Source organism: Schistocerca nitens, chromosome 4 (assembly GCF_023898315.1).
Source record: "Schistocerca nitens isolate TAMUIC-IGC-003100 chromosome 4, iqSchNite1.1, whole genome shotgun sequence".
Lineage (NCBI taxonomy): Eukaryota > Metazoa > Arthropoda > Insecta > Orthoptera > Acrididae > Schistocerca > Schistocerca nitens.
The window spans coordinates 861298748-861325854 of NC_064617.1; the positions used below are offsets into that span (position 1 = coordinate 861298748).

Genomic DNA, 27107 nt, shown 5'->3' on the forward strand with positions numbered 1-27107 from the left:
ACGAATGCTACACAATATTGCTGACTCCTGACACCACTCGCTACTTTCTCTGGCAACTACGGATCTGCATTCACTTCACCTCAAGGACTTGGATTTCCACTGTTCTATAGAGTGCTCAGACCATTTGCAATTGTGTTTTCAAATGGCTTTTGGCAATCTATCTGCATGGATCACCCCCCCCCCCCCGCCCTCTGTCCCCCTTTCCACACCTGCCGTGCTGTGTGTCTCGTGTGGATACTGTTTTCAACACCATTATGCTATGCTTACTGAGACGATATCCTCATCTCTTCCAACTCCACTGAGGAGCAGGAACGACACTTATACCAGCTGTTTAAAGTTCTTTTGGATGACAGTGTAGATATCAACCATGACAAGTCACAACTTTGACACCATAGCATACCTTCCTTGACCACATGGTCACCCCTGACAGTCAGTCTGATGTTGGACCACGTTACTTTCATTAATGAACTGCCTCTACCTGAAACATATCATGATCAGATGATTCCTTGGCATGGTGAACTTTTTCTGGTGTCATAATCCTCATGCTGCTTCTCTTCAGGCTCCCCTGAAAGATGTCCTCTTGGGTAAAACTCTCCCGCATATGCAAGTTACAATAGTCAGAGAGCATGACACATCCATTCAGTGACTTCAAGACAGCTTTTACTTACGCCATCTCTCCCATGCACCCAATCATGTAAGCTCACAATTCCATCACTATGGACACGAGTGAATCTTTGATTGGCACTGTTCTGCAACACTATGCTGGTGACACTTCACAGCTATTTCATTTCTTTTCCAAAGAATTTTGTTTCTCACAGTTCAAATGGTTGGTATTTGATAGAGAACTGTTATCTATCTATGAGGCTGTCCATTACTTCCGTGAGGACATAGAGAGACGAAAGGTCACAGACATCTTTTACCAACCACTGGCTACTCGCATCCATAAACCCATGGCCATCCTCCCCCCCCCCCCTCCAACATCGTTTCCTGCACATGGACCATGGACCTTATCTGCCAATATAACACCGACGTCTGCTACATTGCTACATTAGGGACACCAACAGCATCATGGCTGACTATCTGTCCCATGTGCACTCTTATTTCCTCTCCACTCGACATAAATGATGTGACTCTCCTGCAGGTGCAGGACCCCGACAGCCATGACTTATTATATGATACCTCTTCATCTTTGATCATTGAACCATGTCATCTTCCCGGATCTACTTTACTGGTAGATGTGTGACATCTACAGGTACACCCTGTTTGGTTGTCCCTGTGTCTCTTCAATTTAAGGTTTTTTTTCAGCCTTACATGAGTTTGCACACCCCAGTACCTTGACTACCACTTACCTGTTAACTGAGCATTTTGTGTGGCTTTTAATCCAAAGAGACTGTCACACTTAGGCTCAATTGTGTTTACCCTGCCAGTGCAGTAAAGTTAGCTGTCATGGCTGAACTTTTCTAGGGCATTTCGAGATTCCAAAAAGCAGATTCTGCCATATCCATCTCAATCTCATCGGTCCTCAGCTCCCCCCCCCCCCCCCCCTCCCGTCTGATAGATTTAAGTACTTTCTCTCCATGATTGACCATTTGACCATGCCAGCAGATGGGTGGAAGAAGTAACTCTTATGGAGACTTTGGCTGATTCAGTTGAATTAGCCTTCATCAATACCTGGCTCTCTTGTTTCGGCTATTCCTCCTCCATCACAACTAATCAGGGCAGACAGTTCAAGTCTTTCCTCTTTTCCAAGCTGTGTACTTTCTGCAGTGCCAACAAATTTCGCATCACAGCTCAAAGTAACGGGTTGGTCAAGCATTAGTACCACAACCTTTAAAGCTGCCCTGATGTGCCATGCCTGGTCCTGGGCCGAAGCACTACCTTGGATATTACGTGGTGCCCACAATGCTTTCAAAGCTGACCTCAACTTCTCATGCCTCCACTCCAGGCCTCACAAATTCTTACACAAAGACCTCCACCAGCTTGAGTTTGTTATGCTCCGTGGTGACTGTTTGCACGGCCTCGCAGCCCCGTACTTGGGACCACTCAGAGAATGCTCCTCTGAACTGATAATACTATGGACATTTATCTGCACAATGAATACCAAACTGTTTCACTCACCACGGTTAACCGCCCCCACCCACCACCCCAAGGGAACTTCTCACAACTGCCAACTACTATAAGTGCCACAAGTGAAGTGAAGTGTTTCCTTCTCTGGTGCCTTCTAATAAGTCACCACCCACCACCCCTTCCAGCACGGTCACTTCCTCGTTCAACATTTTGCCATATTGCTTAGAGGATCTCTCCCTCCAGCTGCACAATGCTTTACACACCCCTGTGCTCTCTTGATGACCTGACCACCTGCTGTGTCACCCAACACTGTTCCTACCAGCTTCCCACTGTTGCCAGTGATGACAAATCTCCATTCTCCATGTCCATTAACCAGCAACCCTCTCTGACTCGGGATCAGCTGATTCACTTGTCCTGTGCAGGTCACCAAGTTCACCTGTCACACTGGCTACAAGCCTATAACATCTCCTCCACCAGTATTGAGCCATTACTCTCCACAATAAATGGTCCAGCAGTGCCTCCCCTTGGGCCAGGAACAGTGCGACTGGTCATGTTGCTGTACTGACTTCTGACCGACTGTTTTCTCGTACTGTTGCCCAATCCATCTATCATGCTCACTCTCCCCTGCGTTCTGCACCACCAGGAAAAGGGGGGATGGGGGATGGGTTCTGTGGTGACTGTCGACAGCTACACCATTGACAGCCATCCATTCTTCGAGCTAGATTCTTTGACTAACTTAGTCAGTGACCATATTGCTTATTTGTATGTGCCGCTTGTTATTCTGTTCCATGTTGTGCATGATAAAATTGTATTTCCCCTGCAAGTGTGGATTCATTCTACTCTCCACTGGGTGTCGTGCATACAATACCGACAAATGCACTCATTGTTCCAGAAACATTTATGTAATTCCCAGAGAAATAAACCTTGGCACTGTACCTGATAATACTGAGAATCAAGTTGTAGGAGGTGTAACTCCTGATTTTATAGCTGAAAAAGTCTGTAGTTAAAATGGTAGTAAATAACTGCAAAACTGGGCAGTCTTCTCATGCACTAAGAGTTTTACTTGTTCACAGAATATGATGTGACACAATCCTCCTGAGGAAAAAGGATTTGATTCTAATTGACACTGCTTGACTGGTGCAAGGTACAAAAGATGGGGCACCACTTCAAACAAGTACAAAACATAAGCTCACAAGAAATTAATTTATTTACATCTTTTAGGATTGAAAAATTGAGTAAATATAAATGTATACTTTGACTAATGACTAATTTGAATTTAAGAAATTGAAAAACAAGTAGCACAGGGCTCTCCTAGCTTCTTATTTTGAAATCTGTTGACAGGATCCTTGGAATAAAACAAAATAAAAGATAGCTACTAAAATTATCTTGAAAATGTAACAATGACCACACTTCTGAAAATATTCCTTTTGGTAAAGTTAGAACAAAACATGTCTAATGACAAGTCTCAAGCCTAATTCAACTGAAAGCACCTTTTCTCACAAGACAGAAGAATAATTTAAGAGAATGAAAAATGTCATGTCATGTTATCCATATTTTTCTCCACTTTTCGTCTTGTTTTCAGAGTACTTCTCTCCTTGCTGTTCAAAATTCTGTTTCGCAATGTGAACTTAGTGAACTCTTGAGGTGTAGGTCTCACTTCCAATTCCATCACTGTTAAACTTTCAGCACTTCTGTTTTTTTCCTTCTTCTGGAAAAGAGACTTTGGCTTTGAGAGTGCTATTACCATTACATCCATGCTTAAATATTTCAATAGAATCTGAAGTTTATTTTTAATGTTAATTAAGCTCTTCTGATCAACAGCCATGGAAAGAGTTACACATTTTAAATATATGATTCTTCCCATAATACATTGCAGTTTCAGAAAAATTTCATCTGTATCATGCCATTGCAGATAAACTGCCTTTAAAATAAGTTATTGTACCAAAGAAATAGACATCATTTATGTCTATCTTGGGTCTTTTTGTTTTTCAGTCTTTGTTTCAGAAGAACCCTTCGAATAACATCAACAGTAAAATCTGCATCTGCTTTGGTAATACACATTGGTGGCTGCATGCGCAGAACCTGAAAATAACCACATGGACCAATTAATAATAATCTACTTGAATTCACTATACATATCGAGGAACATGTCCAAAATGTCCAGTGTGATATACTGTGGAGGTGGGGAAGGGAGTCAGAGGGGAAGGGGGGAGAGGCACAGGGAAAGGTGGAGAAGCGGAGGAGAAAGGGGGGAGATGCAGAGGAGAAGGGCAAGAGAGGCATAGGGAAAGGGGAAGGGGAAGAGGGAGAGCCTGACGAAAACAAAATAATTAGAGATGGAGCTCAAACACAGAAATAAACAATGGAAGGGAAGAATTGCCCCTTGTAATACGTTTGAAATCTTCACAAATATATATATATATACACTATGGGAAAATATGGGTAGTATGGACAAGAACCAGGTGGAAACAATGAGAATGAAGGACCCAGAGAAAAGTGCTCACATTAAAAAGCACATAAGGTAGGAATGCTGTCCTTTTTTACTGTTTGAAGCGGAACAAGCACTGTATCGTGCGAGTGACACCGAGGCGAACGAGTGTGCCAGGACGTACTGCAGTTCACTGCTAGAAGTGCCATGTCACCTTAACGCGTACATGTGTAGTGCACAAGTATTGCACCATAATTAATTGTAAAATTAAAAGTCAAAATTTTATATTAAAATTTTGTCAACATATATTTTATTGTAATACTGTTCTAAATATCTAGTCTTAATGTAATTAAACTGATAGTTTTCGTAAAAATTCAGTTTTGAGAAAAAAATAAGTTGCGCTAAATAATAAAGCTAGAAAGCCAGAATTTGATCAGAAAGTGCCTATGGAGGTAAGAAATAAGTGGTGCAAGTTTCAAAGTAAAAGAATCAAAATTACAACAAGAATCCACATGTTTTAAGAAAAATTAAGGGTGCTAAATATTGGACTTAGAAATGTAAAAATTTGTTTTATGCTTCATTTCATCCTAAAAATAATAACTAAGAGACCACATTAAGCTACCTCTTATAGTTTTAGAGTAATTTAATGAAAACCAAATTTGTAACTAAAATATATCCATTTGCAGTAGATTTAAGTACCTGTAATTTTAATTATAGAAAATTTTGGTTTCAGCATGTGATAAAACCTACTAAATAACAGAGCTATACCAAATTTTAGAACTGTAATAGTAATAGTAATAACATCCAATACAAGTTCTAGTAAAGATATGGTTCAGAGGTAACCATCTACCGTTAGTTCCACTATAAAAATTCTAGAAGGCAAAGTTTTTATCCAGGCGAGCTGAAACTTTTTCTGTGCTTTTAACCAACCTACCAGAATACAAGCAAAAATTAAGAAGTTTCTAAATTAATTCGTAACTTTGTTATTAAAGATTATGTGTATCTGAGAAAGCGGTCGTTCAGAGTCTGCTCAGTGTGCATAAGACAGATAACAGATGTTCTCAGCTGTCCACTGTGGCACATATATAAATACAGCCCGAGAGGCAGGAAAAACAGGTTTATAGCTACAGCTTATAGCTCTGAGGAATTAGGAGATTGTCTGGGATTCATAATCAAACACCATTCTCTCTAGAATGTTCACTATATTCTGAAAGTCACAGATCAAAAAGTATCCACACAATCCAACTACCAGAGCAGTTCAGAGTCTAATGCGCTGATGCAACTATAACTGTTTAAATTAAATGTTTAAGTGAATGCTCGCCATAATTTGATGATAATGTTCACCAAACGCCACGCTAATAATGGTAAAATGTCTGTCCTGCGGCGGCACATGAAAATGCGACATACGCAAACTAAAGATAGATCATTAACGTCATCCAAAAATTAACACTTCACTCAAAAACGATTTCATGGTTACGCGTATCCCAAGTAACTTATTACTGCATCCATTGCTGTTTATATCAACAATACCGACGCGACGCGACTCCCGGCACAGGTGGTGCGCTAATCAGCGTCTGGAGAGAACTGGGGCCTTCCTCTTCTCGCGCAGCATTCTTACATATAAAGCCGCGGTGCGGACAGCTAAGGGAACGTCTGATCAAATCTGCTCTCCCGACTAGCCGCTGGGCTAGTAATGCACCACTTTAAGTTGTCGAATAAATCATTGCTTCCTTTTCTGATGGCCGATGAAGCTTTCAATTTAATTGTGCAATCAGCACACAAGTAAGTAATCATAATAAAAGTCTGACGTGGCTAAGTCAAATATTTTGGGCGAGATAATTAATTTAATTACACTACACGCAGTAGACGAGCTCTGAACTTGCCCTTTGGAGATACGCTATCGCTATAGTTTTATAGTTATTCAGTTGAAACTTCTCACATCTTTATTATTATAGCGGATCTCCCTTCTACTTAAATTTAAACATCCTAGCTTTATTTATTCGCCTACTTAATCTATCTTGCTTCCTTAATTCTTAAGATAAAAACCAGAAAATCATGAATTTCAACTAAAATTTTAATTTGTGGGATCCAGAATACTGTTTTTACTAAATTATTATGCAAAAGGAATCTAAATATAAATTTTTAAGTTTCTAGCTCTTTTCTGTTGCGCCAATGATTTTTTTACAGAAAAACGTCCAAATTTCGAAAATGTTTAAAGTTATTGAACTGATATTCAACACATATTGATTTAGTATTACTCCTGACATGCTAGAAACGTTTCAGGTTATTTACTTGATTTTTAAAGTATTGCGCAACATTTATGACGTCAGAGCTAGTTACAGCGGACTGGCAGGCACACAATGCAAAGACTGATGTGAATTTTATAAGGCGTGAGTAGGCTGCTTCCCTACATCACCCTCTACTTAATTTTTTTGAATGTAAATGAAAAAAAATTAATTACAAAAAGGGAAGCAAGAGTACAGTTTAACTCCCTATGAAAAATTAAAATTGAAATGTAAACATATAGAAATATTAAAAGAAAACTTATTACCTACTTCAATTATTTAAATTGCTGGCATGTTCACTGCCTCTTTAGCAACATTATCACTCAAAATTTAAGCAAAATCAATGAAACACTTTGGCATACATATTGCCTTAGACAGACAAACACATAAAAATACACTTCTGGAAATTGAAATAAGAACACCGTGAATTCATTGTCCCAGGAAGGGGAAACTTTATTGACACATTCCTGGGGTCAGATACATCACATGATCACACTGACAGCACCACAGGCACATAGACGCAGGCAACAGAGCATGCACAATGTCGGCACTAGTACAGTGTATATCCACCTTTCGCAGCAATGCAGGCTGCTATCCTCCCATGGAGACGATCGTAGAGATGCTGGATGTAGTCCTGTGGAACGGCTTGCTATGCCATTTCCACCTGGCGCCTCAGTTGGACCAGCGTTCGTGCTGGACGTGCAGACCGCGTGAGACGACGCTTCATCCAGTCCCAAACATGCTCAATGGGGGACAGATCCGGAGATCTTGCTGGCCAGGGTAGTTGACTTACACCTTCTAGAGCACGTTGGGTGGCACGGGATACATGCGGACGTGCATTGTCCTGTTGGAACAGCAAGTTCCCTTGCCGGTCTAGGAATGGTAGAACGATGGGTTCGATGACGGTTTGGATGTACCGTGCACTATTCAGTGTCCCCTCGACGATCACCAGTGGTGTACGGCCAGTGTAGGAGATCGCTCCCCACACCATGATGCCGGGTGTTGGCCCTGTGTGCCTCGGTCGTATGCAGTCCTGATTGTGGCACTCACCTGCACGGCGCCAAACACGCATACGACCATCATTGGCACCAAGGCAGAAGCGACTCTCATCGCTGAAGACGACACGTCTCCATTCGTGCCTCCATTCACGCCTGTCGCGACACCACTGGAGGCGGGCTGCACGATGTTGGGGCGTGAGCGGAAGACGGCCTAACGGTGTGCGGGACCGTAGCCCAGCTTCATGGAGACGGTTGCGAATGGTCCTCGCCGATACCCCAGGAGCAACAGTGTCCCTAATTTGCTGGGAAGTGGCGGTGCGGTCCCCTACAGCACTGCGTAGGATCCTACGGTCTTGGCGTGCATCCGTGCGTCGCTGCGGTCCGGTCCCAGGTCGACGGGCACGTGCACCTTGCGCCGACCACTGGCGACAACATCGATGTACTGTGGAGACCTCACGCCCCACGTGTTGAGCAATTCGGCGGTACGTCCACCTGGCCTCCCGCATGCCCACTATACGCCCTCGCTCAAAGTCCGTCAACTGCACATACGGTTCACGTCCACGCTGTCGCGGCATGCTACCAGTGTTAAAGACTGCGATGGAGCTCCGTATGCCACGGCAAACTGGCTGACACTGACGGCGGCGGTGCACAAATGCTGCGCAGCTAGCGCCATTCGACGGCCAACACCGCGGTTCCTGGTGTGTCCGCTGTGCCGTGCGTGTGATCATTGCTTGTACAGCCCTCTCGCAGTGTCCGGAGCAAGTATGGTGGGTCTGACACACCGGTGTCAATGTGTTCTTTTTTCCATTTCCAGGAGTGTATGTAAAATTATGAAAATCTTAAATCCATTAAATTGTCTGTAAATATTTTTACATACACAAATTCAAAGAAAATAACACAGTTATTCATGATACATAAAGAGATAATTATATCTTAGCAGTCTTTTCTAAACCTGAAAGAAAATTTCACAAATCATGACAATTTCTTTTTTACACACATGGTTGTAGCCGCTTTGGCTGCCATTCTACACTTCCATTCTCAAGGGTAGAGGAGGGGAAGTTGCTATGGTGTGCGTACTGCACGTTCACTCTAAATTACATGGGGAAAGGGGAGGGGTCACTGCGAGTTGTGTCCAAGTCACTCCACGCTTTCACGCAGCTACCAGGCTGCCATTATCTGGTTTGTCCTGTAGAACAAACAAAAAGAATGCCTCAGACACTGTTCACTTAATATCTAAGGGTGGGTCACAATGAAATGGGGATATATACATTTTATCTTTCAATATGTTACTGGAACAAAGTTAACAGAAATTTTTCAATTTTACTCTCGCGGTTACTTAACTGTCATAAAATCGGTAAACAAATGGCTCAAAACGCCATTAGCCACGTATTAGAGAAAATTTATGCTCAAGGCATACAATCATAAATCCTATTTAATCTCAATTTATTCTTTCTGGGCCAGAACACTGAACCAATGCTCGGTACATTCTTGATGCATTTGTATTTTATTTACTTAGCTGACTCATCTTTGATTACCTTATTCTTAGAGATAGTATGAGTATATTTGATTAGTAGTTGTCTTCTCAGCTCTTTGTACATGTGAGTAACTTGTGGTTATAGTACAGTTCTGAGTGTTCAAAACACACTACGTTTAGTTGACTACTAAATCCACTTATTGGTCTTCTGCTGCTGTGTCAGTTCCACATCTGCAATTATGTACTTACTTACTTTGCTAGTGTCTGAACTTAAGTAATACTCACTCCATTAAAATTTAAAGCATAGGATAGCACATTTATTTCATATCTATAGTGTATTGCAGCTGATCAGTTTGCTCACGTTGCAATCCATTTCCACTTGATTGGATGCTGAAACCACAGGTAGTCTCTCTCGACCTACCACTAAAGTGCATTAAGTAATTATGGCCGAGCGTAATGCTAAATTCCTTAAACCTATAGGACACCATGAGCTGCTCTGTCTCATCTAACATAAGGGTACCTATGGTCGCATTCACGCCTCCAACTCATAACCTCAATATGTGTAGGTGTGTCCTGTCACACACTACACCAAATAACGGCCAGCTCCAACCTTATAAATATTTCAAGGACGTGTCCTTCACGTCTCAACCACAAACAGTGTTCAATTCTATTACACTGCCATTCCTTGCTACACAAGGTGAGTTCATTCTTACAACTTATCTGCATATTTTCCATAACACTAAGCAATCTCTTTTACTATTAATTAGTTAGCTCTACAGCATACAATAGGTTTCATTGCCACGTTCCTGAGACCGAATAGCTTTTTACTCTTGTCCAAAATAATTGCTTCTTCTTCTTCTGTGTTTAGCTTACTTTTACTAAGATTAACACCTTCGTCCCAATATCTCCTATTTTTCAGAATTCGTATAGGCAGCTCCCAAGTTTCATCATTAGTTACTACATGTTTATCAATAAGAGGTACCGTAATTACTCCGGTTATCGGCAAGACCATTTTTAACTGGCTTCTTTCAAAGTCAACAACACTCTGATATTTTGACAAGAAATCTATGCCAATTAAAACCTCAATACTGAGATTATTTACAATTAAGCATGGATGATCAATTAAATTACCATTAATGTTGAAGGGCAGCAAAGCTTCTTGTTTTACCGTTTTTGATACCTTGCCAGTAGCACTAATTATTCTTAGTCCTGATACCCTCATTACGGTAAGCTTGTCTTTACTAGGTAATGCATCAAAGAAGGACTGAGATATCACACTCAGCTCACTTCCACTGTCTAAGAGACAACGTACATTGATACCCAACATATTCACTATTATTATAGGGTGGCTTATTCTAGGTTGTACAGGTGGTTCCTCAAACTCATCCAATAGTTCCTTTTGGATTTGTCTCCAACTAAAGTGATCGACATCTGTCTTCATTACATTTAGGTCAAAGTGTGTAGGGGTTTCCTGAATTACATTTTCAGCTGCCTTTTCCAGTCGGTCTATGAATTTTAAATTGAAACACCGCACGACATCATTACATTTAGTTTGCTGAACATGACCCAATTTACTGTAGTCTGAGCGATTCTGCGCCTCCAGACCGGGCATAACACTAGTTACAGCTAAACCACTTTCACTATTATCGTCGGGTTCCTTCTCAAGTGACAACTGGTCACAGCTACTGGGTTCATCGACCCACAACAGGCTATCCTCTACATTCTCACTTACCTCCTGTCCTAAATCTATTAGTACAGTATCAACATCCTGCACAGGCACTTTAGATAAGAGCACATCATCCTTATCGTAAATATAAGTATGAATTTCTTCTGCTTCTTCACCTGACAATTCAGTATTTTGTAGCTCTTCCCTACCATTACACTGCTGCGCCTTCTCTTTCTCTTCCCACTTAGAAAGTGTCTCTAACATGGTATCTATTAAATACTGTGAGTGATCTAATATTTCTACTGTATCCTTCGATGCTACCGACTCCTCATCCACATGTTCAGTCTGAGTATTCTGATCTGCCTTACCAATTACTATAATTAATGGCTTAGGAAAAGTAACCGCCTGGTGAGCGCCAGTGTCCTCATAGATGGGAACTAGTTTTCCTGCCTCGGCCTACAACTGTTTCCTTTATTTCCATTATAGTTAACTGGCACAGCATTGCTTTCCGCACTGTTGTTTACTTGCACATTTTTGTTAGGAACAAAATTACTATCATTTGGATGCCATTGTTGGTTCTGGTAATTATTTCTCCAATTCCTACCTTTCTTAGGATGGCGAACACCTACTGTCCTGATGTTTACATTGCCATTCTGCTCGTTCTTAAAATTACTACTAGTGTTATTAGCATTTCTGTTATTACGTGCTTGCTCCTCATTGGCAGCCACACACACTACATGTTCCAAATATTCAATGAAACAATCCAGATTGTCTCTAGGGGCAGATATAATTCTAGTTTGCCAATACCATGGCAGTTTGGCTTCAAGACCTAGTATTATTATTTCAGGTTTTAGCTTTTCGGCCAAATGTGACAAACATGAGATCCATGACCTGGCAAACTCTTTAATAGATTCCTTGCCTGCATTGAAGCGTTTTCCACTCCAAAATTCTCTCAACACTTCATTTTGCTTATTACTATACCAATACTCATTAATGAAAGCTGTTTTAAATTCCGCTAATGTTTTACACTTCAACATAACATCAGCTGACCAACGCATGGCGTCACCCGCTAAATGGCTTCTAATAAATGAGATTTTCTCTTGTTCAGACCAATTTGGTGGAATCACATCTCCAAAATCATTCCAGAAATCTAGCGGGTGGATATTTTTATCTGGATCAAACCGCAAGAACTGCCGAAATCCGATAAATGCGGCGTTTGCAGCTACAACTTGTTGTATACTACCATTACCAGAAGTTACTGAAGCTACTTTACTCTCAATGTTAGCAATGTTAGTACTAATATTTTCTACTCTCATTTCAACATTATCAACTCTTTGCACAATATGAGTAGTATCAGTTTTGATTGCATCTACTTCTGCTTGACATATATTTACTTTTATATTAACATCGTTAAATCTATCTGAGCACAGTTCAGATTCCGCCTCGATCTTTTCTGTTAACTTGTGCTCCAGCTTCGCATCTTCCATTTGGAAGTCTTTGCGAACCTCAGCAACTTCGGATTTTACTGTTTTATACATTTTGAAAATTGTTGAGCAACCTTTTTCTTAATATCCTCATGATTGCAATCAATTTTATAATTCAAACTGTCCAGATCCTCTTTCAACTTATTGCAACCAGCCTTGAAGGTATTGTCCATTACCTCCAATCGTTTATTAAAATTAGTTTGGCTGGCCACAATCTCATACTTTAATTCAGCTGTCATTTTAGCATTACTGGTAGCTATTGCTTGTAACATATCATTTAAATCAATAGCCCCAGTATCTTTGGGTTGCTCACTAGCTGGTTTTTTATCACACTCAGGTGACGAAAAATTAGCTCCAATACCAGAATCATCAAAACGTAATGAAACATCTGATTGATCAGGCATATCTAACTTATCCTTTTTAAACTCTACCACCTCTGATGACTGTTTCGTTTTTAACTCATCAGATAAACTATCATCCAATGAATTAACAATTTCTGATTTCTGCTTTACTACAGGGGTCTCTATTATTGAATCATTGCCCCTTTTCACTCTACTGTCAGGAGACAATACTTCATATTTCACTTTAACATTACTATTTTCATGCATATTTACACTTGAACCGTTGTCTGGATTTACAGTTCCCTCAACAGACATAGGTTCTGTTTTAAGTTTAACCTCAGTTTCTTCTGGCGGTTCCATCGCCGACAGTCTTTTAGTGTAGGTTAGTAAAAATTTTAACAGCTTTTCACTTAACTTAGTTCCTTCTGCATGACGTATGGCGTTGCCGGCGTGGCGTACCAGGATTACTGATGCAACACGGCGCGTTGAACTGCAGACTGCACTTCGACGGCTGCGGTGTGTTTGCGTGGCCCGCAACTGCAGGTGCGGCTCCGGTTGCTCCGGCGGACGACTGTGGTGAGGCGAAACTGGTTTCTCGCAATGCCGGCAGCGCCGTTAGACTCAGTGCCAGCTCCGTCAATCCAGATGCGTTGTTAATCCAATTGCGTCGTCCACATGCACACGTAACACTATCACTGCTCTATTACTCAGTTGCGTGTCGCATTTCACTCCCGAATCCGAATATTTAAAAATCACTTTCACTTTTACTCAGTTTCATTTCCCGGCCGATTGGCACCATATGTGGGGCGGTGGGTGGTATAAGTGTTAATGTTCCTATTATTTATTTAATGCTGTTGTTTGCCGTTCTCAACACTGGCTCTCTAACTACAATATTGGCAACCAGAAAGTGATTAGCAAAACGTGAAGCCTGTAATTAGAATTCCTAGTGCCCACTTCATCTGAGAAATACATTTATAGCTACAGCTTATAGCTCTGAGGAATTAGGAGATTATCTGGGATTCATAATCAAAAACCATTCTCTCTAGAATGTTCACTATATTCTGAAAGTCACAGACCAAAAAGTATCCACACAATCCAACTACCAGAGCAGTTTAGAGTCTAATGCGCTGATGCCACTATAACTGTTTAAATTAAATGTTTAAGTGAATGCTCGCCATAATTTGATGATAATGTTCATCAAACGTCACGCTAATAATGGTAAAATGTCTGTCCTGCGGCGGCACGTGAAAATACGACATACGCAAACTAAAGGTAGATCATTAACGTCATCCCAAAATTAACACTTCACTCAAAAATGATTTCATGGTTACGCGTATCCAGAGTAACTTATTACTGCATCCATTGCTGTTTATATCAACGATACCGACGCGACGCGACTCCCGGCACAGGTGGTGCGCTAATCAGCGTCTGGAGAGAACTGGGGCCTTCCTCTTCTCGCACAGCATTCTTGCATATAAAGCCGCGGTGTGGATGGCTAAGGGAACGTCTGATCAAATCTGCTCTCCCGACTAGCCGCCGGGCTAGTAATGCACCACTTTAAGTTGTCGAATAAATCATTGCTTCCTTTTCTGATGGCCGATGAAGCTTTCAATTTAATTGTGCAATCAGCACACAAGTAAGTAATCATAATAAAAGTCTGACGTGGCTAAGTCAAATATTTTGGGCGAGATAATTAATTTAATTACACTACACGCAGTAGACGAGCTCTGAACTTGCCCTTTGGAGATACGCTATCGCTATAGTTTTATAGTTATTCAGATGAAACTTCTCACATCTGTATTATTATAGCGGATCTCCCTTCTAATTAAATTTAAACATCCTAGCTTTATTTATTCGCCTACTTAATCTATCTTGCTTCCTTAATTTTTAAGATAAAAACCAGAAAATCATGAATTTCAACTAAAATTTTAATTTGTGAGATCCAGAATACTGTTTCTACTAAATTATTATGCAAAAGGAATCCAAATATAAATTTTTAAGTTTCTAGCTCTTTTCTGTTGCGCCAATGATTTTTTACAGAAAAACGTCCAAATTTCGAAAATGTTTAAAGTTATTGAACTGATATTCAACACATATTGATTTAGTATTACTTCTGACATGCTAGAAACGTTTCAGGTTATTTACTTGATTTTTAAAGTATTGCGCAACATTTATGACATCAGAGCTAGTTACAGCGGACTGGCTGGCACACAATGGAAAGACTGAATTTTATAAGGCGTGAGTAGGCTGCTTCCCTACAACTGTAACATCCATGTCTGTTAAACGTTGGATTGCGCTCTGCCTCAGATGATGTACACCATCCTGGATCACTTAGATTTCGCTAAAGTAACTGTTAGTGTGCCGTCTGTGATAATTACAAACCCGCGTGGCAAGTGGTGAGTGTTCTTTCCAATTTTGTGGCGGGCATTTATTTTGAACATTTATTTGAGTATTAGTAGTCAGGGCGAAGGACTATTTGGCAGAAATGTACCATAGAGGTCACCTTTGAACTGATAATAGTGCTGTTAAGATAAAAAGATTTACAGTCAGTTCAATTTAGGGTGTATACGTGGACAAGGAAAGAAACTTCCCGGGTTTTCCCCAGACCTCCCGGGTAAAAATACACTATCACCCAGGTGAAAATAATTTTTTCCGTGTTAAGTGACAGCATACTTTCCCTTGGAACTGTAAAACTCACGAATCATTTGATGGTTATGGTTTTATACAGCGGTTTAGGAATTCCCTGCATTTAAGAAAACGAAACTCAGGGGAAAAAACACGTTTTGGAAAGTTCTTTGATGTGCAGCAACATGTACTATTTTCATATTTTGGACGTATAAATTTGCATTCCACCAAACACCGCATGCTACTCTCCGAAGCATTGAAATCAAGATTGCGATGCACTTTTGTAAACCAGTCATAGCTCATGTCACGTGGTCTTGTCAGCCGATGACAGCGGATATTCACAGCATAGGACACGTGATGTAGTCAGCCAATAGCAACATCATTGTTAAGTAGCACGAACACACAAATAGGAAAAGTTAATATACATGGTGTTGATACAAGAAAGGAAAAGCATACAGATTTAGTATTGGTCTCTAAGATTAGTAAGCTGCAGGAGAAGCTAAGCTTTCACATATAATGTTGATCTTTTTTGCGTATTTTACACTTTAAGATACGTCACACAAATGTGCCAGTAAAATGTTTAATACCGTCATAAATCTCTTGATGTTATGGGCTCGAAATTCTTCCAAATGGATTGTCATCAAAGAGTTGATTTTTAAATGAGAGTCAAATGCTCTGTGATTTAAGAAATTCATTGTACATTCTCAAACATAGTTCATCTTGCGTAAAAGGAAATTTACTTTGAAAATAACACTTTTCAAACCACAATTCGCACTTGCGCAGCTGCGATGATGTAGGAAGCCCATACATGTAAAACATTAAAAGATCTTACATTATGTCCTAAAAGAAACAAGACATCAGAGGATACTCGAAGAGCATCAGAATTTCGTGAACTATACTGCAATGAATAATTCACCTTAAAGTGCACATTCGTATGTCCAGATTACCAACGAAGTAGGTCTCAACCTGATATTAAGCTCATCAGAGTGGTTTCCTGGATGTAAATTTTCTTGGAGTACCAGTACTTTATTATCTCATGTTGAGTTCTTTATTATGACATAATGCCATACGTGCTATAAGATGAAAACGTGCATTTGAAATGCAGTGAACAGTTGAAACTAGCCAGTAGTGTGGTAAACACTTCATTTCAAATAAATTGGCTACCTCAGTGGAAAAGATAGATAAAAGCAGAATTTCTTTAGCAAAGCAACAAAATGTAACTTCATTATTATTCAAGGCGATTAATGCTTGACTGTCATAAAGGTGGAAATAAAACAAAATCTGAAACTAATAACATATTTTAGCCTTCTGTAATTACGTGAATGTATTTTAATTCACTTGATAGCTCCCAGCCACAGAAATCACTTTGTTTTCATTTGACGTGAGGGCAGTAAACAAAGAGGAAACAGCAAAATCACTAAATGTAAACATGGAACACATGGAGACAACCCCCCTCCCCCACCCCCGTCTATGACTCAGACTCCTCTGCGCATCAGTCCCAGATGTACGATATCCCCACCTCCTCCATTGATCGTTTGAGATGTTGTTGTCTTCAGTCCTGAGACTGGTTTGATGCAGCTCTCGATGCTACTCTATCCCGTGAAAGCTTCTTCATCTCCCAGTACCTACCGCAACCTACATCCTTCTGAATCTGCTTAGTGTATTCATCTCTTGGTCTCCCTCTACGATTTTTACCCTCCACGCTGCCCTCCAATACTAAATTGGTGATCCCTTGATGCCTCAGAACATGTCCTACCAACCGATCCCTTCTTCTAGTCAAGATGTGCCACAAACTTCTGTTCTCCCCAATGCTATTCAATACTTCCTCATTAGTTATGTGATCTACCCAGCTAATCTTCAGCATTCTTCTGTAGCACCACATTTCAAAAGCTTCTATTCTCTTCTTCTCCAAACTATTTATCGTCCATGTTTCACTTCCATACATGGCTACACTCCATACAAATTCTTTCAGAAACGACTTCCTCACACTTAAATCTATACCTGATGTTAACAAATTTCTCTTCTTCAGAAATGCTTTCCTTGCCATTGCCAGTCTACATTTTATACCCTCTCTACTTCGACCGTCATCAGTTACTTTGCTCCTCAAATAGCAAAACTCATTTACTACTTCAAGTGTCTCACTTCCTAATCTAATTCCCTCAGCATCTCCCGACTTCATTTGACTGCATTCCATTATCCTCGTTTTGCTTTTGTTGATGTTCATCTTATATCCTCCTTTCAAGACACTGTCCATTCTGTTCAACTGCTCTTCCAAGTCCTTTGCTGTCTCTGACAGAATTACAATGTCATCAGCGAACCTCAAAGTTTTTATTTCTTCTCCATGGATTTTAATACCTACTCCGAATTTTTCTTTTGATTCCTTCACTGCTTGATCAATATACAGATTGAATAACATCGGGGAGAGACTACAACCCTGTCTCACTCCCTTCCCAACCACTGCTTCCCTTTCATGTCCCTCGACTCTTATATCTGCCATCTGGTTTCTGTACAAATTGTAAATAGCCTTTCGCTCCCTGAATTTTACCCCTGCCACCTTCAGAATTTGAAAGAGAGTATTCCAGTCGACATTGTCAAAAACTTTCTCTAAGTCTACAAATGCTAGAAACGTAGGTTTGCCCTTCCTTAATCTAGCTTCTAAGATAAGTCGTAGGGTCAGTATTGCCTCACGTGTTCAAACATTTCTACGGAATCCAAACTGATCTTCCTCGAGGTCAGCTTCTATCAGTTTTTCCATTCGTCTGTAAAGAATTCGCGTTAGTATTTTGCAGCTGTGACTTATTAAACTGATAGTTCGGTAATTTTCACATCTGTCAACACCTGCTTTCTTTGGGATTGGAATTATTATATTCTTCTTGAAGTCTGAGGGTATTTCGCCTGTTTCATACATCTTGCTCATCAGATGGTAGAGTTTTGTCAGGACTGGCTCTCCCAAGGCCGTCAGTAGTTCCAATGGAATGTTGTCTACTCCGGGGGCCTTATTTCGACTCAGGTCTTTCATTGCTCTGTCAAACTCTTCATGCAGTATAGTATCTCCCATTTCATCTTCATCTACATCCTCTTCCATTTCCAGAATATTGTCCTCAAGTACGTTGCCCTTGTGTAGACCCTCTATATACTCCTTCCACCTTTCTGCTTTCCCTTCTTTGCTTAGAACTGGGTTTCCATCTGAGCTCTTGATGTTCATGCAAGTGGTTCTCTTATCTCCAAAGGTCTCTTTAATTTTCCTGTAGGCAGTATCTATCTTACCCCTAGTGAGATAAGCCTCTACATCCTTACATTTGTCCTCTAGCAAACCCTGCTTAGCCATTTTGCACTTCCTGTCGATCTCATTTTTGAGACGTTTGTATTCCTTTTTGCCTGCTTCATTTACTGCATTTTTATATTTTCTCCTTTCATCAATTAAATTCAATATATCTTTTGTTACCCAAGGATTTCTACTAGCCCTCGTCTTTTTACCTACTTGATCCTCAGCTGCCTTCACTACTTCATCCCTCAGAGCTACCCATTCTTCTTCTACTGTATTTCTTTCCCCCATTCCTGTCAGTTGTTCCATTATGCTCTCCCTGAAACTCTGTACAACCTCTGGTTTAGTCAGTTTATCCAGGTCCCATCTCCTTAAATTCCCACCTTTTTGCAGTTTCTTCAGTTTTAATCTACAGATCATAACCAATAGATTGTGGTCAGAGTCCACATCTGCCACTGGAAATGTCTTACAATTTAAAACCTGGTTCCTAAACCTCTGTCTTACCATTATATAATCTATCTGAAACCTGTCAGTATCTCCAGGGTTCTTCCATGTGTGCAACCTTCTTTTATGATTCTTGAACCAAGTGTTAGCTATGATTAAGTTGTGCTCTGTGCAAAATTCTACCAGGTGGCTTCCTCTTTCATTTCTTAGCCCCAATCAATATTCTCCTATACATTTCCTTCTCTCCCTTTTCCTACTACCGAATTCCAGTCACCCAGACTATTAAATTTTCGTCACCCTTCACTATCTGAATAATTTCTTTTATTTCATCATACATTTCTTCAGTTTCTTCGTCATCTGCAGAGCTAGTTGGCATATAAACTTGTACTACTGTAGAAGGCATGGGCTTTGTATCTATCTTTGCCACAATAATGCGTTCACTATGCTTTTTGTAGTAGCTTACCCGCATTCCTATTTTCCTATTCATTATTAAACCTACTCCTGCATTACCCCTATTTGATTTTGTGTTTATAACCCTGTAGTCATCTGACCAGAAGTCTTGTTCCTCATGCCACCGAACTTCACTAATTCCCACTATATCTAACTTTAACCTATCCATTTCCCTTTTTAAAGTTTCTAACCTACCTGCCCGATTAAGGGATCTGACATTCCACGCTCCGATCCGTAGAACGCCAGTTTTCTTTCTCCTGATAACGACGTCCTCTTGAGTAGTCCCCGCCCGGAGATCCGAATGGGGGACTATTTTACCTCTGGAATATTTTACCCAAGAGGACGCCATCATCATTTAACCATACAGTAAAGCTGCATGCCCTCTGGAAAAATTACGGCCGTAGTTTCCCCTTGCTTTCAGCCGTTCGCAGTACTAGCACAGCAAGGCCGTTTTGGTTATTGTTACAAGGCCAGATCAGTCAATCATCCAGACTGTTGCCCTTGCAACTACTGAAAAGGCTGCTGCCCCTCTTCAGGAACCACACGTTTGTCTGGCCTCTCAACAGAGACCCCTCCGTTGTGGTTGCACCTACTGTAACGGCTATCTGTATCGCTGAGGCACGCAAGCCTCCCCACCAATGGCATGGTCCATGGTTCATGGGGGGGAGGGCGTTTGAGATAGGACGCCAAAAATTTAAAAAAAAATACTACTTTTCAAAAATATGTTCATTTTGTAGCGCACATCTTTCCGAAGAGTCTGATGCATAAAACATATAACTTCGAGGAAATGCAAGATGTGTTATTTGGTCTTAAGTGTGCAGTGTCACACCTCTTCACACAGCATTCTTCTACCACACGTCACTGTGTTTCGCATTGTGGAACTCAAATGTGTATATTTTGTAATGGATGCCATCATCCATCGATCCAGCAGGGCAGCGGAAATTAAAATGTCCTGTGGTGCCTCTCCTGCTCCCAGTCAGCCTGTTTGACATCCTGCCTCCCTCTTTTTTTTAAGAATCCCTCGCAATACTAGATGGGATTATTTGTAACTGGAAGAACAAGAACTCTTCAGAAACGTAAAACCAGTAAAGACAAGAGACAAGCAAGACAGTACACATTTCTTCAATCCTTAGGTCCTAGCGTTTTTTTCTCCCTAATCTTGCTACAGCTTTACATGGTGGGCTTTCCTTTCTGTGAAAGAATCTGTTGCTTCATCAAAATTCGTCAAATGTTTTGTTACATGAAAAATCAAAATGTTGTTGTCTAATACTGAAAAAGCTGTTAATACAAATAGTACCAAAGACTGGTGTGGTTTCTAGATCTGATTATGTCTATTTTGTCACTGTCTGCTAGATAAAAGAAAATAGGCCTTTCTAATATTGCAGGAATTGTAACACACACCAAATACGCGAAACTCTTTTGGTAATAATGGTCATTTTCATAATATGACAGAATATAATTCGCGAAGTACCAATATCAAATGCCTGTCTGGCCTACTACAAGCAGAAAGCTTTATGTTAGGTAATAGTTTCACATTTCATTCATACGCTCCAGTTTCTCAAGCATGAGATCGAAAAGCAGTAGTACGAAATTTTTGGATAAATTTGGAATCGTCATAGTCTTTCATAATTTGTGTGATGTCCCCATATCTTCTCCTTCCTCATTCTAACAAACAATCTTCTCATCACTAATTTCGTATATATTTCTACTATTGTCAAAACTCATTCTCTGGTTAACTCTACTAACCATACCAAAATCACCTGTTTAGTTATCCAGCAATTATTCTCCAGTTAGGTGCTATTACATGTTCGTACAACGCACTACTTCCACAATATAACTTAAGCGGCTGCTAGCAGGGGACTGTACAACTTGCCCTTTCTAGTTTAGCGATCTGACCAAAAATTTTCTGTCAAAATTTCATTTCCTTGGGTACACCAAGAAGATAATATGTAATCTTTCTTACCTGTTATTCCTGTTAGTCACTTATTTCCACTCTGGTAGTCAGAATCTATGGACTTTGCTAGTAATTAAAACAATGCTGATCATTCGCATACCCAATCAATCACTTAAACAAACAGCAGTTAGCATTCACCCATTTGGCTTTATTCCGATCAACTCTTATAGCCCCCGCCCCTTTTGTCTGCAGGAAAGTTTATTTCTAGATGCAATGAGGATTCCCCTGGCAGAGACGTCACGTACACTATGCACACATTCAAAAATCAACTTATGATTCATTCAGAAATCAACTTAGAATGCGTTCAAAAATTTTCAAGAACCAACAGGGATGCGTTTCAAAATCACTTGAATAATCGATAGACTAACGTGCTAGATGCTAGATGCTTGGTGACACAAGGTTTTCTTCCTTAAGGAATATGAATTCCCCCCCCCCCCCCCCCCCCGCGCCCCCTAAAAATTTACGCCAGGTTCAGATACTACAGTTTGCTGCTTACACAGTCAACAGCGACGTTTGTGTAGCCAGAAGCAAGTGAAGGTACTACTCACACGCAACTCAAATGTGCATGCGCATGAGCCGACTCGTAACTTCTTAAATGGATCTAATGCAAACACATCAGAGGTAATTTGTTGTTATGAAGCATTACATTGTCTTCCTAAAGCCTTTCACACATTTTGCTGTTGGCAGACACTTGTATGAGCTCTGTGTTGTTGTTTTTTTTATATGGCGCATTTCCTTTGCAATTTACGTTTTTTTCTCTTGTTCATGTTTTGTTGCTGCAGTATTATTCTGCGGTAGTGGGATACAGTAATATCCTTTGTTAGAGTATTGGTTCTTACCAGTCAAAATTACAAAAAATTAACTGAAAACTAAAACAATGAAAAATTCCCGGAATTCTAAAAAATTGCTGGGTTTTTCCCAGTTTTCTCCTGGATGAAAAAATTCCCAGGTCTTTCGCGGATCTCCCAGTTGTCCCGTGTCGTATACACCCTGTGAATATAGTGACTTTCAAAGTGTAGTATGTGAAATACTTTACTCAACATATGTATGAACTAGAGCTTTATTCCTTCATTTATAGTCATAGCTCTGATCCCGCTAAGTAGAAGGAGAATAGAAACATTTCTTTTGGTGGGCTGGACCAGAATGTGGCCGTGCAGACTGGAAACTAAGGTCAGGATGTTCTCCATCGCTTTCTGGCTGACCACAATAATACTTGCCAGGCTTGTGTCAGGAAGACGGCGAACCACCAACAACAATCATTGTCAAATTAAACCTGCCACCCACATGTTCAACCTGAATACTGAAAAAACAATGAAAGAATAAAAGAGTGTGAGAAGTAAGATTAAAATTTAAGACAAAAGAATAACAATGATAACATTCATTGATGACATTGCTATTCTCTGAAAAGAAAAGGAAAATTTGCAGGAATGAAAAGTCTAATAAGTGCAAAATATGGATCAAGAGTAAATCAAATAAAGACTGACCTTTGCGGAGCAGCAGAAACGAGATTAGTGAGAAACTTAAAATTAAAACTGGGGACCACACTGTAGATAAAATGAATGAATTCTCCTGCTTTTGAAGCAAAATAATATACGTCGAACAAAGGAAAGAGGGCATATGAAGCAGATTAACAAATGAATAGAGAGAATCCTCACCAAAAAAATTATTCTAATCTCAAACATAGGCCTGATTTGAAAAAGAAATTTCTGAGGATGTATGCCTGGCATGGAGCATTGTGTGGAAGTGAAGCCTGTGGGAAAATCAGAAAAGAACATCAAAGTGTTTGAGATGCAGGGTTATGGATGGATGCTTCAAATTAAGTGGGTGATGAGGTTCTCTTCAGAATTGTTGAGGAAAAGAATATGTGGAAAACACATAAGTAGAAGAAGGGACAGGATTGTAGGACATGTGCTAAAATATAAGGGAATAACTCCCATGGTATTAGACAGAGAGAGAGATCGCAAAAATTGTATGGGAAGACATGGCTTGGATTATAACCCAACAAATAACTGACTATGCTGGGTATAAGTTTTGCCCTGAGACAAAGAGGTTGATAAAGGAGAGGAAATGATGGTGCGCCACTTCAGTCAGAAGACTGATAATCTCCCCTCCCTTCAACAAAAAAGTTGCTTGCATTCACATGTCTGAAAACTAATTTCTAACCTGTAAGCCAGTGTGATTTCAAGTGCACAATCCTTTACAAGACACTACTTGGGTGCCATTTCCCACCATATTTTGAAGCTTTGTAGCAAATGTACAACATGGACACCATGTGGTATTATTGGTGATCTGAAATGGAATGGTTTCAGGATATTGCAGCCTGAAGGGAACTAAAAGCTTAAAACTGATTCCTCACTTAAAGAAAGTACCTGCCATTATTCCCAATGAGATGAGAGTTATTGCCCAAATATTCTGCACAAAACAAAAGTTGCTGAATCTTTGCTAGCCTTCCCAGTCACCTGTCACCTGTCATATCATCAGTTAGACATTATTGGATATTGTTATTTGGAAAGTGATCTATCAGCAGTCACTACTAATGACCAGTAGATTCAGATCAATTCAGCCTTAATAAAAATAGTTCCTCAGCTAAATCAAACTGCTCTGATTCAGAGACAAAGCACTGATTTTGTGCTGGCAATATGGTCATGTTGCTAGTTTACTGTTATGAATGTAGCCACATATTATGTGAATCTTGCATTTTTTAGCAAAGTCTTCACAGTGATATAATTATCACATACGAGCATGCATAAAAAGTTCAGAATCACAATATTGCTTAAAGGAAGTATATTTGCATCAGGAGAAAGGTGTTCCTACTTAATGCCACACTGCAATTCCCTAGAGTTGTCATATAAGAGAGATTGTGAGAAAATGTTATGATATACCAAAAACACCTCCTAAACATCAGTTACTATGCACGTCTGCAAATCAACTCATTCTCTCATGGATGCAATTTCAGAAACATGGGTATCAACTACTCACAAAATGATGTTACTGATCTCCCTGTTGCATCCACACACTGTCCTTTAGGCATCTATCACATTAGAGTATTTGGTGATTTCATACAAGAATTAAAATTATATCTTTGAGTAAGAAATCACTAAATTAATTTCAAAAATCAAGGAAACCATTTAACCATATGGAAGGACAGCAATTAGTATAATAATTTTCATAAAATGAAAGAAGCATGTTGACACTATCATCTCACTTAGATAGTGTCATGTTATGCGTTCTTCACAGTATTGGTTGTTCTTACCTCTATTCTCATTCTTTCTTTAACTCCTCTTCCTTGTCCCCTGTTTTTCATAAGTGTCACCAATAAGGTTCTTGTTTTACCATACTAGAAAGCTCATTGAGGATATGAACTACACATAGTAATCTCTCTAATACATACGTGGTAAATTTACTTCAAGTGATGTAGCTATAATTGTATTGAGTTACTTACATTTCCACAAAGTCCACCTCTCCCCAACAGTACTCCCATGTCTTTACAGTCCTCCCATATTTCCATGAATTGTTTTGCCGAGATCGGAGTTTTCTTGTCCTTGTCTGCCACCATTTCAATACCAACCATTAATCCCTTGCCTCGCACATCTCCAATACATTCAAATTCATCTCTCAGTAATGCAAGCTGTTTTATTAAGTGTGTGCCAACCTCCAGACAGTTTCTTTGTGCCTGTTCATCTTCTATAACCTGAAATATCAATAAGCAATGTACAGAATCATAAGATTATTAATTTCTTCAAATATTTATATTATATTGTAGAAATTAACAAAATTAAGGTAGTAGGAGTAATCCACTTAATTACAGGCCCATATCGTTAACGTCGATATGCAGCAGGATTCTGGAACGTATATTATGTTCGAACATTATGAATTACCTCAAAGAGAATGTTCCATATTTCTGGATTTCCAGAAGGCTTTTGACACTGTACCACACAAGTGGCTTATAGTGAAATTGCGTGCTTATGGAATATTGTCTCAGTTATGTGACTGGATTTGCTACTTCCTGTCAGAGAGGTCACAGTTGGTAGTAATTGATGGAAAGTCATTGAGTAAAACAGAAGTGATTTATGGCATTCCCCACGGTAGTGTTATAGGCCCTTTGCTGTTCCTTATCTATATAAATAATTTGGTTGACAATATGAGCACCTGCCTTAGGTTGTTTGCAGATGATGCTGTTGTTTATCAACTACTAAAGTCATCAGAAGATCAAAACAAACTGGCAAACGATTTAGAAAAGATATCTGAATGGTGCGAAAATTGGCAGTTGACCCTAAATAATGAAAAGTGTGAGGTAATCCACATAAGTGCTAAAAGGAATCCGTTAAACTTAAGTTACGATAAATCAGTCAAACATAAAGGCCGTAAATTCAACTAAATACCTAGGTATTACAATTACAAACAACTTAAATTGGAAGGAACCCACAGAAAAAGTTGTGGGGAAGGCTAACTAAAAACTGCGTTTTATTGTCAGGACACTTAGAAAATGTAACAGATCTGTTAAGGATACTGCCTACACTATGCTTGTCCGTCCTATTTTAAAATACTGCCACACAGTGTGGGATCCTTACCAGATAGGACTGATGGAGTACATCAGAAAAGTTCCTAGAAGGGCAGCATGTTTTGGATTATCATGAAACATGGGAGAGAGTGTCACTGAAATGATACAGGATTTGGGCTGGACATCATCAAAAGAAAGGTGTTTTTCGTTGCGATGGAATCTTCTGACAATGATAAAATAAGGGAAATCAGAGTTTGTACAAAAAGATATAGTTGTTCGTTCTTTCCACACACTGTACGAGATTGGAATAATAAAGAATTGTGAATGTGGTTTGATGAACCCTCTGCCAGGCTCTTAAATGTGATTTGCAAGGTATTCATGTAGATGTAGATGTAATTATGACAGTCAAAGAAATGGGGCAAAGAATGCGTCTTTTTCTGGTAGGATATCCTACAGTAAAGAAAGGCACTTGATTAATTTTGACCTGATAAGGAAGATAGTAAGAAGAACAAATAAATGCAACACAGAATAAACAATGTAGGGAATCATCAAATAAAAAACAAGAGACCAAATGTATCTCTGAAGAATGGGAAATAGCAAAATTATTAGCATAGTAAAACTTAAATCAAATTTATACTAAAAAAATACCCTGAGCCAATTTTATGTTGTCTCATGGAAGCTATTGACTGTGCAGACCATATTAAGTCTCTGGGAAATGCTTGTGGAAGATGGTGTCAACAAAATGCATCTTACATAGTTGACTACACAAATGCAAGTACAGTGCTACAGCCAAAAATAAGGAGCATCAACAGCAACCCCAGCAGTATATGGTCCTACTGCTTTTTTCAGTTTCCATTAATGAGCTTTGAACATAAATATATTATCATGTAAAGAGCACAATTTTTGCCAATGATAAAAGTATCACTCATCCAAAACTCTAATTCCATCAACAGGCTGCTGCTAAAACAGTAACAAAATAAGATGCACATGCAAAGTGAGGAGTCAAATGAAAACTTTAAAAGCGTAACTAAAAATCAACATTTATTCTGTAAGCTGGCAGTACTGTTACCGATGATAATAAGGAATGCCCTACAGGTCGCAACATACTAAAGACAAGCAAAACAT

General features: G+C 39.7%; 1 protein-coding gene across 6 annotated transcripts in view; it reads right to left on the reverse strand.

Annotated features, from left to right (window-relative positions):
* Positions 1–3256: 3256 nt before the first annotated feature.
* LOC126253322 (alanine--glyoxylate aminotransferase 2, mitochondrial-like) overlaps positions 3257–27107 on the reverse strand; it is a 155952-nt gene continuing 132101 nt past the window's right edge. For 5 of the 6 annotated variants that reach the window (XM_049954578.1, XM_049954583.1, XM_049954580.1 and 2 more), the window contains exons 9-10: positions 24924–25172; positions 3257–4149 (exon numbers count right to left, since the gene is read on the reverse strand). In XM_049954578.1, the coding sequence (XP_049810535.1) occupies positions 4024–4149; positions 24924–25172 (375 nt within the window). In that variant the 3' untranslated portion in view covers positions 3257–4023. The remainder of the gene's footprint in view (positions 4150–24923; positions 25173–27107) is intronic. The other variant, XM_049954579.1, reaches the window with a different exon arrangement.